At 38.3% G+C, this 18813-nt stretch overlaps 1 protein-coding gene across 2 annotated transcripts in view; it reads left to right on the top strand.

Moving 5' to 3' along the window:
• The window catches only part of FNIP2 (folliculin interacting protein 2), a 51373-nt gene that overhangs the window by 19533 nt on the left and 13027 nt on the right, over positions 1-18813 (top strand). The window contains exons 2-13 of one of the 2 annotated variants that reach the window (XM_030493398.1): positions 2547-2673; positions 6126-6260; positions 7262-7362; positions 7445-7516; positions 8210-8310; positions 8462-8551; positions 9716-9787; positions 10405-10534; positions 13917-14118; positions 14694-14782; positions 15651-15797; positions 15924-16093. In XM_030493398.1, coding sequence (XP_030349258.1) covers positions 2547-2673; positions 6126-6260; positions 7262-7362; positions 7445-7516; positions 8210-8310; positions 8462-8551; positions 9716-9787; positions 10405-10534; positions 13917-14118; positions 14694-14782; positions 15651-15797; positions 15924-16093 — 1436 coding nt within the window. The remainder of the gene's footprint in view (positions 1-2546; positions 2674-6125; positions 6261-7261; positions 7363-7444; positions 7517-8209; positions 8311-8461; positions 8552-9715; positions 9788-10404; positions 10535-13916; positions 14119-14693; positions 14783-15650; positions 15798-15923; positions 16094-18813) is intronic. The other variant, XM_030493399.1, reaches the window with a different exon arrangement.

Raw genomic sequence — 18813 nt, 5'->3', positions numbered from 1 at the left:
TTCTCTAGCTGTTGCCGTCTGGTACTAGAATCTGTTTGAAGTTCTGAAAGATTACAGCAATCTTTAATTCTAGCGTGCTGTGTGGGATAGGCACCTCAGCAGGCTGTTAAATTGGATTCTACTTCAGCATTTGTTGTAACAGGTGAACTGGGTTTTATGCAGAGGTTGGCATTGCACAAACAACACGGAGTTTGCTTTAGTGCAGAATGTGGCAGTTCACCTGTTTGTAAGGAAACCTAAATTTATGCAACACAAGTACTGAGCATGCTTTTAGCATCGGTGGGCAGATGCGGGGCTGAATTGCCTCAATCTATGCCTGAAATGAATCTTTCTCAGTTTAGGTGTGCAGTCCTGTGGTTTGAACTACAGATTCTGCTGTGCCAGTCCTAGAGATAAATCAGGCTTAGTTCTTGAATGCAATTTCAATTAAGGCCATAGGGACTTAACCTTTTCTTTGTTGTTAAAAGGAGTGAAGACCTGTGACCTTTTTAAGAAAGCAGCATAGTTACTTCAGGTATTGTCTATTGTAGAAAGTGTGTAATTAAATAGATAGCTGTATAACTGAAGAGGTATCAGTATCTGGTGCTGAAGAGCATCAGATTCATGTGGCAGACTAGAACAAAATCTATTGATGGCTCTGACTTCTCTTGCATACTGTATAACTGGATTTTGTAAGAGCATTGCACAGGCGGTGGGCTGAGAAACTAGTAACAGACTCTTAGAACAGATGGTGTAGTTGCAGCTCTCTGTATATGTGAGGTGTGTAGGATCTTTGTTGGGCAACTATCAACAATGGTATCAGGTCTGATCTCATGCAGGTTAACTTAACGCTGTGACTCCCTTTGAAAGGGAAGACTTGAAAAGAAATCTGCCTGGCACTCCTAGAATTTTGGAGGCAATCTGTTACAAACACATCAACAAGTTTCCTCACTGTTGATGGCAAAACAGCCTTTAGCATCGTTCCATGATCTGCCTTTGATGTGTACTGGACCCTTGTCTATTATGTACATAGAGTATACTTGTATCAGAGTACCTGACAGTGGAGGTTGGTATCTAGCTTATTCTGTCCCAAGGTGTTTAAAAATAGGATAGAACCTTCTGGCTTGATGAGGTCTTTCAGCTTTGAAAAAAAGGTGCCAGTTTAGGCTTATTTTTCTTTCTGGCTATGTAGAAAGGAGAGTTGATGTCTGAAATGCATGGTGTAGCACAAAGAAGAAATAAAGCTGGTTTACTTATAATTATTTTAAATTTGCAAGTCTCTGAGTGTGCTCCTGAAGCAGTTGCCCATGGTTACCTTACTGACTTTAGCAGGAGTTTATGGTGTTTACCTTTCTATTGATTTATTGCTATTAACAGAGCATGGATTAAATGAAATAGCTTCAGAAATTCTTGTCTTTCAGCTGTATAGAGTTTTCGTGCTCTTCCTTCAGTTCTCTACCTGCTTTCTCTAGGGCAGAGTTTGGGAAAATTCCAAAATGAAACATCCTTTTAGTTGGGAGATCAGTGTGGCCTTGACTGAAGTCTCTTACGCAACTTGTTAAACCAACAGCTATTAATAACAGTTGTACTCTTACCCCCTAGATGTGGTCCATTCAGGTCAGGGATGAGGCAATATGACTGAGCACCAGTGCTGTGTTGCACTGCTTTATGCAGTAGTAGGTCTTTTCCATTAATTCCAGCTTTTCGGCTACATATCATGAAAAGCATTTCCTATAGCTGAACCTGAGGCCACGCAAGCCTTCATGCTCTGTTGTGCAGTCTGACTCCCTTTGGAATTAGGAAATGAAGTCTCTTGCCATTACAGCAATGATCAGGTCTGCCTCTCAGCTTCCTGTAGTAGTGCAGGGAAGCAAGTTTTGTGCCATGGTGTATATCTGAGGAATGGGGAGATTCTGGCTTGAGGGAGTTGTTTTGCTTCAGGTTGAATCTCAGTGCTATCTTGGCTTCACTTACTTACTAAATGAGTTTTGTCGTAATTGCAGATCAAGCCTTGGAAATCTATGATTGCTCTGTGAACCCTAAAACATCCCTAAAAGAACCCTAAAAGAAAGGGGAAAAATAATGGAACAACAGAAACTTTGTCTTTCAGTTACAAGAATTAAACTTTGGAAGATCGTAACTTAAACTGACAGGAATAGGTCAAAAGGAATTTGTTTTATCTTGTTTAGATGACAGAAGGATGATGGAGGGTATAAGCCTTGAGCTTGTGAAAGGCTGTAGTAAAGAGGATGGCTGTAGTAAAGAACCCATTGTTCTTCACTGCCACTGGGGGAATTGCACAAAATAGTACACCTACCTTGCAATAAGGATGTTCCAGATTTTGAAGAAAGGTTGGTTAAAAATTGGTCTGGCTGTGCCTGCCTGTGTATCAGTGATGCTGGGCTTAGGTGCTCCTTTGAGTTCCTTTTTGGCTGGAGTTCTGTGCTTACAGTCTGATTCTTGTAAAGGCTGAGTAAATGATGTATCTGTTGAATACCTGTTCGTTTACTTAAAATTGTGTGCTTACTTTGCAGGCTTATTTAATACCTTGTGCTTATAATCTGCAGCTGGTCCACTTCAGAGTTTGACTTGAATGAAATCCGCCTGATAGTTTACCAAGACTGTGAGAGGAGAGGCAGACAGGTTTTATTTGATTCCAAAGCAGTCCGCAAAATTGATGAAGCTGTCGTTCAGGTATGACATGCTAATTTTGCATTTGTACTACTGCTCTTTTCTTTCCCTTCCCAAAAGCAGGAATTTTAATATGACAATGTCAACTTCTTCATCTTACTTGTGATCTTTCACTTGATCTCAATTCTGTGATGACTGCAACAAGAGTGTGTTAGATTCCAAAAACCCTTTGAACACATATTTGGTATTTGTAATATAAATATGGTGTTAAAACTTAGATCTGATTTGCTTTCAAGCAAATCAATCTACGCCCCTCTAAACTGAGTATTTCCTTAGCCTTTTTAATGTCAACTGGGATTGCTTTTTTTTGTTGTTAGCCCTGGTTGTGCAGTCCCATTGTTCAAGTGATGTCTAGGATGTCTCTAAGTGTGCTTGTCTTCCCATGGTGTTTTGATTATTAAAGTTGTTAGCTGTATGTGAATTAAAATAATTTCACTTTGGCTATCCATGCTGTAATGTGTAAGACTGACTTATGGCAATATATGGCCATGTGAGTTTTGTTGACACATGTAGAAGCAAGAGTAGATGCTGTCAAGATGCAGATTCTTTGTGTTGTACTCCAGGCACACAAATTGTGGAGAACCGCTTTCAGCAAACTTGTTTGATTTTAAGACAAGTAAAACATTAGTATTTTCTGTTTTGTGGTTGTTTTGTTGGTTTTTGTTTTCTACTAGCTCTTTGTTTATCTTTTACATTGAATTATTTTGATTTGTTTGTTTGCTTGTTTTGAAACCTTTGTACAACCAGCAGCTTCAGCCTGTCAGACTTGCATGGTTTATTGTAGAATCACTAGATACATGCAAATAATTGTGACTTGTAGAAATTCTTTATGAAGATGCTTAAAACTCAGCAATCTCTATTTCAGTCACAGTGCAAATATGCCATTGTGCTAAATCCGTAAGACTGAGCATCATCAGCTGATCATCTGCTTAAGAGGGTAAATGGGTCAGAGTGGTCTGTTAATCTTGCTCCCACGCTCCTCCCCCTCCACCCCAAATCAGGGGTGTTTTGTATCTTAAAGTTGGTTTAAAACGCTGCATCTGAGGAAGAAATATATTTTTGGCTTCATTTAAATATTCAAATTATTCTTCTTGCTTGAATACGTTAAAAGTTAATGACAGAATGTTCTATCAAACTCTCTTCAACACTAACATAAAACAGATTATAACCTTCCTCATAACGCATGATAAGCACTATAATCTCTTTTCTAGCCAGACACTAATCTAGGTGCCCTTTTAAAATAGCCAAAGCATTTTGAACAGCATGCAAACCAGTAGATGTTACAAGTGATCTTGAGCGTTGGCCATTTGTCTGGTATGTTATCAAATGGCAAGCCTAAGACTTGATTCATTTAAATTGAAGGCAAGATTGGTCACAAGCTCAGTACTGTTAAAATAATGTGTGTATGTATATGTATATTGTGCATTTATCCATTTTAGTGGTGGAGTTGGCAGTCCTGGGGTGACAGTTGGATTTTATCATCTTGGAGGTCTTTTCCAACCTAGTCGATTCTGTGATTTTCCTGGAATACAGTAAAGTTATTCACATTGAATATTTAAATAGGTTGTTTGTCTTTAAAGTATATAGTAAACTTACCCGGGGGAACTAACAGGTCTGTATTCCATTTAGCTGTATGTTTTTTTAAAATACTGCATTTCTTTTCAGTGTTCTTTATCTAATCTCCAATTCTTTCTGCAGATGGTGTATGTCAGATCACTTTTTTTAGGCATTTTTTTGTCAATAGCTCATTAAACATGTGACTACTGATACTGGTGCATTTCTAAACCCCTAATGACAGTCACATTGGGATTAGATAAGCAATACCACATGAATACTATGCCAGGAAAAAATGCACAAAAGGAGTGCAAATATAGGATAAAATATAGGCATCAGGATTTTACTTTCTTAACTTACTAGTAGGCTTATTTTTAAATAGGTAAAGGAGCTGTGGTATCACTATACTTGAAACTCAACTTTTTAAAAAATGACATCATCTATTCTACTTTTCTTGACTTGTTCTTCCTCTTTTTCTTCTGCATCTTTCTTCTTGCCCATTTCATCATTTTGTCATCATGACTTAGTATTCTAAAACTTACTATGTTTATTGTGCTGTAGTATTCAAAGTGTTCATCTTAAAAATCAGTCTTGTGGAATATTGGATTTTACTTTTATTTCCATTTAATTTCCTGTTATTGTTCCTTTCTTGTCTTGCTGAGCCCAAAATACATGAAGTTAATTTGGCTGTGGTGCTTTTTACTAGCAGCTAGGTTATTGCTATTTCTTTTACCTGCTTGCTTGCTTTTTTTTCTGTAAACTATCTACATGTACCTTGTTAACAATTGAAAAAAATGTTATTTATCTCTGCTGATGCATGTTCCTGTTGAATTAAAGCTATGCTGGTACAATATGAGACTTAAAAAAATACATTTCATTCTGATGTGCACCAAGTGAATGAATGTTTACATTAATACACATTAAATATATGTTAACTAAGGGGTTTTGAATTTCTTAAATGTATAAAGCTTAAGTATGAGAGGGAGCCTTCTAAGACTTCCTAAGTTTTCATTGCTGCAAGGTTATAGTTTTGCTCCTTTCATATAAATTATTTCAAGTGCTTGTGAGAAGTGTGTTCAGAATAGTGCGGTGCTTTTAACAGACGTCTAATGGACATTCAAACTGAAAAGAAAAAAAAGCAGCCATCAAAGAAAACAAACTCTCATCGGGTTTTGTTCAAGAGAACTGTTAAGCAAACTCCAGTGTCTTGTGAAACGTGTACAAATAGCATTAATGTAATTGGTATCTTTCTGAGACTTCCATTACACCTTTCTGATCAGTTCTAAGATTATGTTAAACAACATCTTAAAACTGGCTTGAGAGTAAGCTTGAGTTAAACGGTCAGCTGGATTTAAGCGTTTGCTTGCCTTTTTTCTTCTTTTAACAAAGGTTTAATAAATAAACTTTATAACCAGGTACTTCTGCCAAATGATGCTTTATTCACCCCTTGGTTTTGCTTGCTGTTCTTCTGTTGAAGAAATCTGTTAATCACGTGGGCAGCAAAAGTTATGTGCAATTTCAGTGATTGTTCAAATGATTACAGAAATCGGTTTGTAAGCAATACACAAGCTCAGATTTTGTTCACATAAACTATGGCAAATATTACACAGAGCAATTCATAATTGGGAATGATCTTTCAGTGGAACTTTGACCAATAACTGTGTGTGACACTACGAAAACTTATCTGACAGTATAAATGTGAGAGTAGTTCTGCATTTTCTCTGATGCTGGCCTTTTAAAAAATGTGTTTTAAATCTGGTACGTATTTTTTGAACCCAGTAAGAGTATCTTTTATTTCTGTTGCTTACCTGTAGTTGAAGAAAAATCTTGCTATGCTATGTTTACAGATGGGAGTTCTCATGTTTGCTTTGTTTTCACCATATTGCTCTGTTTTGACACAGAAAATGGTAGAGGATGCTTCTGTAAAGACTTCTGCCAAGAACTGCCAAGCAAGCAATGGGAACAACAATATTTCTTCCCACAGTCCCTCTATGAACTGTATGCAAAGTATCAAAGAACAGATACCGAAGTATCAGGTAAGGTTGGTTACTTTTCTTGCTTGTATTTATCCATTTTTACTGAAGAAAGTTGTATGGGAAAGCCTTAACTTACATGGATGACTAGTTATACTTCTGGTGCATTACAATTTAATCTGAACCTTGTGATATCTGCACTATCTTTAAATTCTTGTAGGGTAAGAACATGTGGGTATATCTTAACCTTTTGGTCTATCTTGGTCTTACCTTTGAAAGAGTTACAAAAGCTATCTAATAGCATTATTATTTGCGAAGGTCATAACAAGCACTATACTGTTCTCTGTTCTTGGTTTGAAAGATGTCTGTCTATGCTTCAGGTCAATTCTAAAGAATATGTTGAACATGGTATATTAAGAGACCCTTAGTTTGTCTTACTAGAACATGAAGTCAAGAGAACTGTTTCTCAGATACTCTGGCTGTTTCTCAGTAAAAGCATAAACATTTAATCTAGAAAAATATTTGCTATTGCTGATCAGTCTTTGAAATAAAATAAAACAAAAAAGTCTGATTATTGTTAGAAACACAGTCTTCACTAATTTCTAATCAAAAATGTTTCCAAGAGACTTTCTGTAAGAGCAGGGTAGGAGAACTTACTCATTTGAATAAGGTCAGTTTAATGCTTGGGGTTCCAGACCACAGGATGTAATTCCTGTGGACACCTACAGGTTTCATCAAACACTGTGTATGGGAATGTTGCTTTTTCTTTGGAAATGCAGTAGAAGTTTATTCCTTTTCTTTGCCTTTGGAGGTCCCCCTGCAAACAAGAGTAACAATGCCTATCTAGTGGGCAAAACGGAGTACATCTTCCAGCTGTACTTGCTTGTACTTGCACTCAGTGTGTTAAAACCACATAGGATCTTAGTCTGCATGGAGAAGCAGAACTTATTTGTATTCTTCATTCAAAATGTAGCACTATGGCACTATATTAAATTTAAATAATAGTATAAATAGTGTGCCACATTATTATTGACTTTGCTCTTCCCATCTTCTTGTCTGTGTAGTACACCAGACCAGCCTCTGATGTCAACATGCTGGGAGAAATGATGTTTGGGTCAGTGGCAATGAGTTACAAAGGCTCCACCTTGAAAATTCACTACATACGGTGAGTGTCCTTTTCTGTGATGCACTCTCTTGTCAGGCACTTGGAATTGATGACTCACTGAAATGACTGTTTATCCTTTCAGCTCTCCCCCACAGCTGATGATAAGTAAAGTCTTCTCAGCCAGGGTAGGAAGCTTCAGTGGAAGCAACAATAAGTAAGAACTTTATTTATCTGTCTCTTTTTTTTTTTTTTTTTTTTTTTTTTAATTCCCTATCCAATGCAATTGGCTTTTATTTTTTCTCCCTTCGTAGCCCTTCTGTCACTGCTTCTAAATTTGGCTTAAACGAAGTGGAAAAGTCTAGTAGAAAATCTGAAATGGAGGTTTTGGAGAAGGATTCTCTTGGTAGATCCCAGCCAGGCCACCCAAGTTTAAAAAAATAAAATCTCTGCGTTTCTGCTTCTTAATTTGCCCCAGGACATGCAATAAACGAGAGGTTAGGTGCTGTGGACAGTCAAAGCCTCTTATATCTTCCTGCTGCCCCAACGGTGAAGAAGGGGTGTATGCTGAGAAACCATTGTGTCCCTGTACCCCACTTCTGTTTCCTTCAGCAGTGACAGAAGTACACTGTTTCTCATCTGTTCCATTTTTCTTTGTCCCAAAACTGGGCAAATGTGAATAAACTGAATCCCAAGGTGTGAGGTAGAGAAACTTCCAGTAATACAAAGGGGAGCTTATATAGAAAATAAATGTCTGTTTCTTTACAGTTTCAGAAAAACCTACTTGAGTTTGATTGTAAAGTTAATCTTCAGCCCCTTTTTTTTCCATAAAACAAGCCTAATTGTGAAGCTAATAGTAATGCCTATTGATCACATTCTTAAGGAATACTGGCTTTATTCACACTTTTAGCTTACAAGATAGCTTTGAATACATCAACCAAGATCCTGGCCTGGGAAAGCTGAGCTCGAATCAGAATGGCTTGGGAACCTGTCGCAGTGGAAGTAACTTAGGTAAATATTTCCAGGTTCTATGTCTTTCTGACAACATGAGGCCATCTGTTCATTCAGTTTGGTTTTTCCCTGTGCATCACCTTCTTGTCTGTGTGTCTTTATTTTAAACTTTTTTGCACTGCATTTTCTCTACGTTGCTTTTGTTTCCTAGGTGTGTTACAACTGTGTAGCAGCAAACTGCTGCAGGGTGTGTCTGAAGGAGGTCCCCTCCGGCTCATACGCAGTGCTTCTTTCTTTGCAGGTTTGTGTGGAATGCCAGCCACAGTGTGACCCATCCATATGCACACACAAATCCAGCTCCTTTTGAATCCTTACAGGACATACATAACTACTCTATAGAAACAGAAGGGGCTAAACTACTGACAACAGATGTATCTGGCTTATACATGAAAATCTTTCTTCCCTCAAAAAGCTAAATTAATTACTTTTTGTTTGTATTTATTTTCTAATTAATGTGTTTCATTTTAAAGGTATTATAATGCAGTGCTTTTAATAATAAATGAGCCCTTCTGTTTCTTAGAGAGCTTATGTTTCCTGGCTTATAGCTGGTTTCTTGCTGGTATGCAGGTGCCTTGCTGGTGTACAGCTTTTTCTTCCCTTACCTCTTGCTGCTGGTTTTTAATTTGATGGCAGACATTCAGAATTAATTCTTGAGCTCTTGGGAGGCTTTAAGGTTGGTTGTTTTTTTTTCCCTTTAACAATATCAATTTCTCTAATTATCAGAACTTTTATGTAGCTTAAAGTCTTCTTTTACAGGCTTACTGATGACCTATGCAGGTGGGTAGATCTTAGGCCTAATTAGTTCTGTTCATTGCAAAAATGTGAACTGGAATACCAATGCAGTTTCTTCACAGCCTTTGCAAATCTTGCATGCTCTTCAATTTGAGTGGCTCTGCACTACTAACACTTCAATATAATACAGCATAGGCTGAATGTTTCTCACTGTGAGACTTTGAATAATAAATCTGTGCTTGAGGAGTGAATCAGCAGCTTAATGGACCTTGTATTTGACTATTTCATTATGATGTTAACCTGTGTAAAATTAGAGTCTTGTGCACACACAATAATGAAAACAGTGATAGAGTGGGAGGGGAGATGCCACCAGCCCTCATTTTCGAGGTGTATGTGATTTCTGATAATGTAGACTTGGTTCACATTCTTAAGCTTATTAGAGACATTTTATAGATTGGGGCAAATAGCCAACTTCCTCCAGTAACATCGTACTCAGTATGAGAATGCTGTTTGCTGCCATCTCTGCTCACACTGTATTGCTTATTTAGGGTAACAGTACAGGATGTAACTTTGCTGTTTTATGACCTTTAAACATAAACATTATTTTAAAATGCTGACAAATAGTATGGTGAATTATGTAATATTTTCTATTGATCTGGTCTGTTTGTTTTAGCACACAGCACGCCTGTTGATATGCCTAGCAGAGGACAAAATGAGGACAGAGACAGTGGCATTGCTCGGTCAGGTATCTGCTGTCTGTCTTGTTTGCCTGCTTTTGCAATTATGGTACAATTCTTTGGTGCAGTGATTCACCTGAAATGTAGGCACCTTATGATTCACAAATCCAAAATATTTTGGATCTCCTAAGTGGTTTTCCTTCTGCTTTTCCCCAAGCCTTGATGCAAGGATATTTGTAGTGATGTTCTTTGTTTACAACAATCATCTTCTATGTTTTCAACCAATTTATATTATGGAGAAAGAACTGACTCAAGCCTTTACTAAAGCAAAGAAAGAGATTTTTTTTTTTTTTTTTTTGGCACTGAGTAGGAAAAGGAGGCCAGAAGATCTGTCTACTGTAATCGGAGGTCAACACATCTTATGGCAGAATGCTTTTAATGAGAATAAGATGACTTTTAATATATTCTAGTAGGGAAGATCTCTGACTATAAGAAAAGAATATCCTCAGGCAGCAAGATTTACTTAAAATATTTGTCTTTCCTGTTGCAAATGAGTTATGTGAGGAAGATCAGCAAGCAAGAGCATTATTTTGGGGAAGTTGTTCCCAGTTAGAGTATGAAGAAAAATATTTAACTAGCACTCTTTGTAATTCAGTATATGTGGGGTTTCTTGCTTTCTTGATAGCATCTCTGAGCAGTCTTCTGGTCACTCCTTTTCCATCTCCAAGCTCTTCATCATCATCTTCTAGCAGCTACCAACGTCGCTGGCTCCGCAGTCAGACAACCAGTTTAGAGAATGGAATTATTCCAAGGTGGTGAGTGCAACACCTTTTTTCTTACACCAGCTGTTTGGCAGTAATTTAAGCTAAATAGAGCTTAAACCTCTCTTTCTTTAGAAGTACAAATCCTGTTACTAAATGCTCTCAATTCAGTCTAAGTTCCTTGTGTGTTACATAAGATTGCCAATATGAAGATAGATCAAGTTCTGGCTGAATATGAGCTACAAGGCCTGATTTGAAATATACTTATTTTTATTGAGCACATATAGACTGTGTCTGAAACTACATTCTGAAAAGTAAATTAAAAGTAAATAATTTCTGAAGAAGCAGGGCATCCTGTTGAGATGAAAGGGACTGTAACAGTACTGCTGCCGTAATTACATTATACTATGATGAAGTTTGACTAGTGAAAGGTTACTGAAATTTTGGAGTAATAGCCCATGACAACTCTCTTGGCTGGTACAGGATGTTCCTGATGTGACTTCTGCCAAAACAGGAAGGAAAAAACAGCAGTGATCAAAAAGCTTGGCTTCTGTTTTGGAATTTTATTAGCTTTCGTAGCTCAGTGGCATAACAAAGCATGGAATGTGGCAGACCTTTCATAGCTAATAAGCAAACTCTTCCCTTGACAGTTACGAAATAAAAATTTTTCTTGATTATCTGCTCATATGTACTCTTCCACCTGCACACAAAGACAGCATGAAATTAATGCAGAGCTACAAGAAATTCCTGCTATTTGGCCTCTTTCCCTCATCACTGTTTTCAGTTAAGAGAACCTTAAAAGCTGCCAGTTAAAATGTGTGGTCAGTAAAAAACAAAACCAAAACCATTCTGAAAAGACTTTTCCCTAGTGCCCATACTCAAAGCTTTTTCCTGGATATTCTTACAGAATCATTTTTAACATTAAGAATAATGCAGTGGTGCCAATGTAGCAGTCATGCTTTCTAAATCATGCGTGCAGTTGAGAATAAGCTAGTAAGCATTTTGCTTTCAGCAAATTGAAGTACTTTTTAATCTAGTTTCCTAAAGAAGTAAGGCTGAGAGCAGTGCAAAAGTTAAAACATTTAGGGCAAATAAGATAATTTCAGCCCAGTTCAAGAAGTAGCCAAAGTTTCACAAATAGAAATTTCCTCAGTGTTACTAAAGTAACAAATTCTTTAGAGTGAAGTAGCCTTTTTGGGCTGCTGCCTCACTGTAGGGAGTAGGTTGTTTTTCTTCCACATTGGAGAATGTATGCTGGGGAAGGATATTGGAAATGGGACATTATTATTTCCACTATCTAGAAACTACTCTTGAATTGCAATTCTTTCTAAGCCAAAGTAGATACTTGTTTTCTGATTACTTGCCAGAAAAACAGTAGGTTTCTGGTTGAATACTTCAGTGACAGCAGAGTTTGTACTTCAGTTTGTACAGCCAAGATTCTACAGTCTCTGTGACTTACATTTTAGGCCAATAGCTCAAAGAAAATGAGCTGTCTAGCTGGAACTCCATGTAGTCAATTGGCAGGCAAGCTAGATCAGCAGCTTTGTTGAAAAGGCTTCTCTCAGACCTAAATTTTTCAATTTCTGTTCCTGGGAAGCAGTACAAAAGCTTGTGATGTTTCTTAGATGCTGACTGACCATCCTTTCCCAACTTCCTTGGGAATTTGTATCTCTGCGTGCAAGTTCCTGAAGTTCAAATGAGGTTATGTTTTTGTCTTGAACTCTGGTTTCCCACAAACTTGTTTTTTTGCTGGGTTTTATTGTGTGTGTGTTTTCCTGTATTCCTGAACTCATACCTCATTGATGAGAAAGTTTTGTATATTTAACTTTGTCAAACCAATTATACTGTAAACCACTTACTTTTAGAAAGAACTTAGAATGAATGCTTAGCATTCAGGCTTTCCTATTGTTAATTGCTTCATAGTGGTCTATAAATGCCACAGGCTTCATTTCAAGATAATTCTAATATGAAAAGCCTTCAAGCTTTTAATTACCACTCACTGATATTGCAATCTTAACTTACAAAGAACTCCAAACCCAAGCTATTTCCATATGAGCTGCTACTCTGAATGTCTCCATTTATGTTCTAATGGTTTCCTTGTCTATTCTTACCCTTCTTCCCCTATAATTTCCGAGTGGATTAAAAGCCATTATTCTATTAAAGTTTCTTCCAAAAGGCATTTTGATCATACTGTGTTACTCATTGAAGTATATACTTTTTTAAAGACCTTTTTTTTCAGTGAAGTTGACCGAGGAACTTTAAAGCAAGAAAAAAATAATAGTTCTGTAAATCCTGCAACATCAGTATCGAGCACTGCAGTGGAAGTATTTATGGAGGAGCAGGGTGAGGGGATTGCCACCTTTTTATATAATTGCAGAAAAACTTATGCTGGGCTGAGACTTGTGGATATCATTCAAATCAGTTGCCTGTGTAAAGTACTAGCTTAGAATTTAGATCAGCTTGCTGTGGAACTTATCTAATTGAGTCTTGAAAAATCTAAAAGGATGGGGATTACACAGCCTCCTTGGTGCATTGACCATTTTCCCCAGCTTTGGCATCATCTGCAAACTCACTGAAGGTCTGTTTTGATCCACATGCCAGGCTGATAACCAGGAAGATGAGCAGTATTGATCCCTGTATCAACCCATGTGTAATATTGAAAAGTGGCATAACTGTTGAAAGAGATGTGGCAGAACCATGAAGTGGATAAACAGAACTTGGGGAAATAATGACGGCTGTAAAATAGCTGCTGTTTGGTTTTTTGGGTGGGTTTGGGGTGGTTTTTTAGCTGAAAACATATAATTTTAAACTGAAGTATATCTAACTTTCAGCTAGTCACACATGTATTTGTAGGCGTTAAGTTTGTGTTTTCACTGTAATTACTAAGTGGTGACATTTAGTCTTCTGTTAAAATAGAAAGTTTTATTTTGCATGGTTAAGTGCCTTAAAACATCCATTTTAAGATGCTGGAACAGCATAGGTAGCATGTTTCCCAACTTCCCTCATGAACAGCAATATAGATTGAAGAGCATCGTAGGCAGGAGCTTGAGTGCTGAATGCAGTTCAGAGCTCTGAAATTACCTTTAACCTTTGTTGCTAATGATTTTGTGCATTGTGTCTCCATTCTCTTAATCTCCCTTAAAGATAAATCCAGAAGGAGGGATTTTGTGGAAGCTCTGTTGCAGAGGAGACTGTTCACACCACTTTAGGAGCTGGCCTCTTTGGGGGTTGTCTTCCTCCTATCTGAGCAAATATTGGTCTTATCCATCAAAATGTTGGGTATCCTCTGTTCAGAGACAGGTGACAGCAAAGTCTTCTGTAAGTGAGTCAAAGGAGACCCAAGAATGAGTTACATTCTACTGCATAGAGAAATAGGGATAGAAGATAAATTACCTCTCAGTACATAGGTAACTGTCCTAACAAATCTGTCTTACAGGTCCACTGAAGAAATGTTTAGTATGGCTGATGAAACCTGCAGCTCCAATCCTGCAATAGTTCGGAGGAAGAAAATTGCAATCAGTATAATCTTTTCTCTGCCTGAAAAAGAAGAAGCACAGAGAAATTTCCAGGATTTCTTTTTCTCTCACTTCCCTCTTTTTGAATCTCACATGAACAAGCTGAAATATGCCATAGAAAAGGTACAGAATACTAGTTTTGTTTTAATGTGGAAAAGTGTCAAACAGCATGAAGTGTTCTAGAATATGATAGATTAAGAGTGGGAGAAGGTGCGTGGTTTTGAGCTTCCCTCCCTCCTTACACATGTAGTCTTGAGCCTGAGCCCAGTGTAGGAATTCAGCATTTGCTGAAAGAGGTGCAGTTTCTTTTCTAGTCAGAATAAGAATGGAGAGTTTTATGCTATGGGTGGTTTTTCTTTTTCTTTGCTGCTTACCATATTTCAGTGTGAGGTTTTCTTGACTCAGCAGAGACTGTGGAAATGATGGTATTCTATCCTTTCATGCAGTCACTTAGAGAGACACAAAATGTTTGTTGCTGTCTTCTCCATACTCTCAAAAATATTCTCTTCTCTCCCTATCCCCAGTCTCAGGGATTGGCCTCTCATGAGGTGGAGGGAGGTTGGCAGCTATTGCTGTCCTGAGTGGCTGTATAGCACTGGGGCTAGATCTTAATTATTTTGACATGTTAATGAAGCTTAAAAAGATGAAGAATGCGAATCCCTTAAGAAGCTGTTTTGTGTCTTTAACTCTTAATCAAGGCCATGATCTCATGTAGAAAAATAGCAGAATCCAGCCAAAGGGTGCAGGTTTATATCAGCCGTGTCATGGATGCCCTGGGAGAATTCAGGTGAGTTAATGGAATTCTGAATTACAAGGAGAGCTCTTCTCATGCCCCTCTAAAGATATTTGTCACTTCCAATTATGCGCAACTGAATGCAGGTCTTGTAATTTAGCCAGTCTTGATGTTAGAGTGAATAAATTTTCTGTGTTGGGTATTGGGTACATGTTTTTAGAAAACTTTAGTAAAACCAGCTCAGCCATTTTCAGAACAAGAGCGAAAATAGTTCTGTTATGCTCACCTATAGCTGTGACTGTCAGTCTTTAAGATCTCATCAGGAGTTGGTTTCTGCTGTTGCCTGTGCAGACGAGTGGATTGATTGTTGTATTTATGCAGATGAGGTGTCTACTCCTAGCCATAGATGCTGAACAGTAACTTAAGTTGCTGACAAGACAGTTGCTGTCAAAGGCACAAAGGTTTTGATACCTAAGAGAGGAAGTATGTCTAGCGGCCAAGAAAGGCAAGCTAGGAGAGAGAGACAAGGCTTTGGTGGGATGGAGTTTCTGTAATGTCTGGAATGTGGAAATGAATCACTGCGATGAATAGAATGGGTTCTATTCCCCCTCAAAATGATTTCTGAATCATTTTTCTGAATACAAATACATGAGGGAATGCAAGAAAGGGAAGACAAATATGTGATTCATATGAAGACACGAAGTTTCTGGTATACCAGATTAAACAGACTAGTGTTTTGGGACACAAGTAATTACTAGTAATTACTGGAAGAGTAAAACTCTTCCAGTTTTTTTAGCCTCCTAGATCTTACAAAAAAATAAATAAAAATCAATGGACAATAGAAGAGGAAAGGGGCTACTTCTGTTTGCAAGAATGAAATGTGCATGTTAACACTTAGTTTTGTGGATTTTTCTTTGAGCAGAGTTACCATCTGGAACCTATATTCTGTTCCAAGGATTGCAGAGCCTGTGTGGCTTAATATGATGTCCAGCACCCTGGAAAAGAATCATCTATGCCAGCGTTTTCTTAAAGAATTTACTTTTCTGATAGAACAGATCAACAAAAATCAGTAAGCTTCCCCCACCCCCTGTTTCATAAAAAAGAAAAAAGCTTGTGTGCTTCCCAGTGCATGTGTTAAAGCACTTAATGGGATATTCTTTTGCTGGTGTTACTTTGGTCATATTCTTTTTCCTAGGTTCTTTGCTGCTCTGTTAACTGCTGTGCTGACGTACCATCTGGCTTGGGTCCCAACAGTAATGCCGGTTGACCATCCTCCCATAAAGGCCTTCTCTGAGAAGCGCACATCACAGTCTGTGAACATGCTGGCAAAATCCCATCCATATAACCCTCTCTGGGCACAGCTTGGTCAGTAGGAAATAGAAAGCTTCAGACTTCTCTATAACTAGCACCTTCCTGTGTCCACTCCTCTTATCCAAGAGCTACTTGTGATCCAGATCACACTTAGTGATGTACCTTGCTGTAAGATGGGCAAAGCTACCAACAGATGTCTTGCACCTGGTTAAACAGAGAATTTGGAGGCCAGTTTAAGTAGCCTGAGTCCGCTGCTTTTTTTTCTTGATCCCTCATTGTCATCCTCTGTTACACTGCCTGGTTAAGTAACTTAGTATAGAAGTATTAAGATGGTGCAAGTGCTGTGAATAATCTGAACAGTTTGGGAAGAACAAGACTGGATTGAGGGGAGTTCTCTGGGCCTTGGGGGCCGTTCGTAGTTGAAACTGCCCTGGCTACCTCCTTTTATCTCTTTCTCACAGAGCTAGGATGGACATAAAGACAACAGAGTAGAAGTCTGGCAACTGGCACTACCTCCATTCATTCACAGCTACATGAGTGGGCTTGGGCCGAGATACTCTTTCTGTGCCCAGGTCCTCAGGCTGTTCTTTGACAAATATTTTATAGCTTTTAAGTTATCTTGATACAGGGGATTAAATAACTGCTGTCAGATGAGTAGGTGAGTAAGAGCTGAGAGAATAACGCTGCCAGTGGTAAATCCCTGAAAATTCTTCCTCTAGGAACCAGCTGCGAGTCTGATGTCAGATTGGCCTTAACTTTAACTGATATATTGCCATGTAAAATAACAGACATGCGCACTAAAACAATAATGTGACTTTTACACTCTGCTGCTGATTGTTTCTTGCTAATTGTCTCAGATATGTTTGTTTTTCTCAGCTATCTTTATGAAAGTAAGAATTGCTACCTTGGCAGATGTGTTTCCTGGTTTAGGATGTCTTTAGAGTGTTATGCAGAGGTCTAATGGATTAGACTTGGAGGGTAAAATAGCAGCTTGCTCGGGGTTTTGAGGATGGAGCCAGGCCTGGGGCTAAAAAAAGCAGCTGGACTGGACACGTAAGATCAACAGTAGCTCTTGTGGTCACTTCTAGGAGCTACCACTGGTGACTAATCAAGAGTCTGTTTCTCTTCTCACCTTCCCAGGTTATACGTTGCTACCAGCATTGGCCTAGCCAATTTCTCAGTGCCTGAACTCAAAATGATTTCTGCTTTGCTTTTGTTCTTATAAAGCCCAAAAGCCATTATCTGATCGTTGCAATAATTGATAATGAAAGTAAGATGTTGCCCTCTGCTGGTAGTCTTTAGAAAGAGGTGGAGAGGAAATAAAAAACTCATTGAGCTTAGTACTTTAAAATGGAAATTACTTTTTATTAAGGAAAGGATTTAGCTGTACCTATATACTTCCCTCAGATCCATGATTTTGTTACATATTATGTATCAATTACGATTGCATACTGATAAAACTGTAGGTACCACTGTCAGGAAGGCATAATGCTGTCTTAAATGTCAACTTCAATCTAATGGTCTTAACAGTTGGCATTAGTATGTTTTGAAGACCACAATTTTGAATTTTTGTACTGACTTATTGGTAATGGTTTTATATAAAAGTCAATTGTGCAAATAAACATGAAGCCTGAATCTGATTTCCATAGCAGCTGTGCTCAACTACAAAGTAAAAAGATATCTTTCCATTTCCTTTCCTAGTGCTAGTCCTTGTAGCCCACCTGGCATTGAGGCAAATTCCAGCTGAGTAATCTGAAGCCCACTTTCCATTAGTGAGGAGTGAATTTGCTGGTGTGTTAAGGGTGCAAGGGTGTTCTTAATGGGGGGGAAGACACTGATGCTACCACACAGCAGCTTCTCCACTGCATTGCTGGCATTATGGGAAATGGCAGATCTTGGCAGGGGTGACAGTAACTGAAAGAAGTGGAATTACTGTCTCATTGATCCTTGTTTTATAGGAATGGAGTTGGTAGCCTTATTCCTTTTATATTTTGTATGGTGAAGAGGGGGCTGAGCATAAATGTGTTTGTATTTTTGTTGTGTGTGGTTTTTTTTTTTCTGTTTTAGTCTCCTTGTGTTGAAACCGGAGGCTCATGAAGCTCTGATTTTAGCTTTCATTTAGTGTAGCTTCTTGAGCTCTAGCACAAAATCCTGGTGGCAAACTTGGTCCAGAACATGTGAGCAGCTCTGAGCAATGACTTGGCACCTAAACAAATCGGGTAGATTAGCAGGTAGCTGATAAAACCATACTTCAGAGAAGCCTGATTTCAAGGTGAACACTTATGATAGATAAAGAAATTTGAGCTGATGGTTGTCTCATGTCTGCTGGTGATATCAGCCACAGTTTGCTTAGGCAAAGACAATTTGGTGTGTGTTCTCTAATAGGTGTCAGATGAAGACAACTGGGTTAACTGAACCTGGTAATAGACATTTCTTGAGTTAACCCATCTTTGTCTGATAAGACATCTTACTTACTATCTACGTTTACCTCTCCCAGAACTTCAGGGTAGAAACCCTTCAGCTGGTAGAGGATTATAGGCAGCTGAAGACAGTTACGACTCTCCCAAACAAATATGTTGAAAGCAGGATATGTATGACCTTAGTTCTGTTTGAAAAACAAAACCCCAACAGTTCTCCAGGATAAATGAGCTAGCAAATAGGCAGTTCCTGGGGGGGACTGAGGAGGGAGACACCTCTGTTGTGGTGTCTACCTCTCATTTTACAGTTGTATTTTTAGTGAATACATTTTGTAGTTCTCTGCCACCTCCTGCCAA

Source organism: Strigops habroptila, chromosome 7 (assembly GCF_004027225.2).
Source record: "Strigops habroptila isolate Jane chromosome 7, bStrHab1.2.pri, whole genome shotgun sequence".
NCBI classification, from domain to species: Eukaryota; Metazoa; Chordata; class Aves; order Psittaciformes; family Psittacidae; genus Strigops; species Strigops habroptila.
The sequence above is the reverse complement of the archived record's forward strand: the minus strand, read 5'-3'. Positions and strand labels throughout refer to the sequence as shown.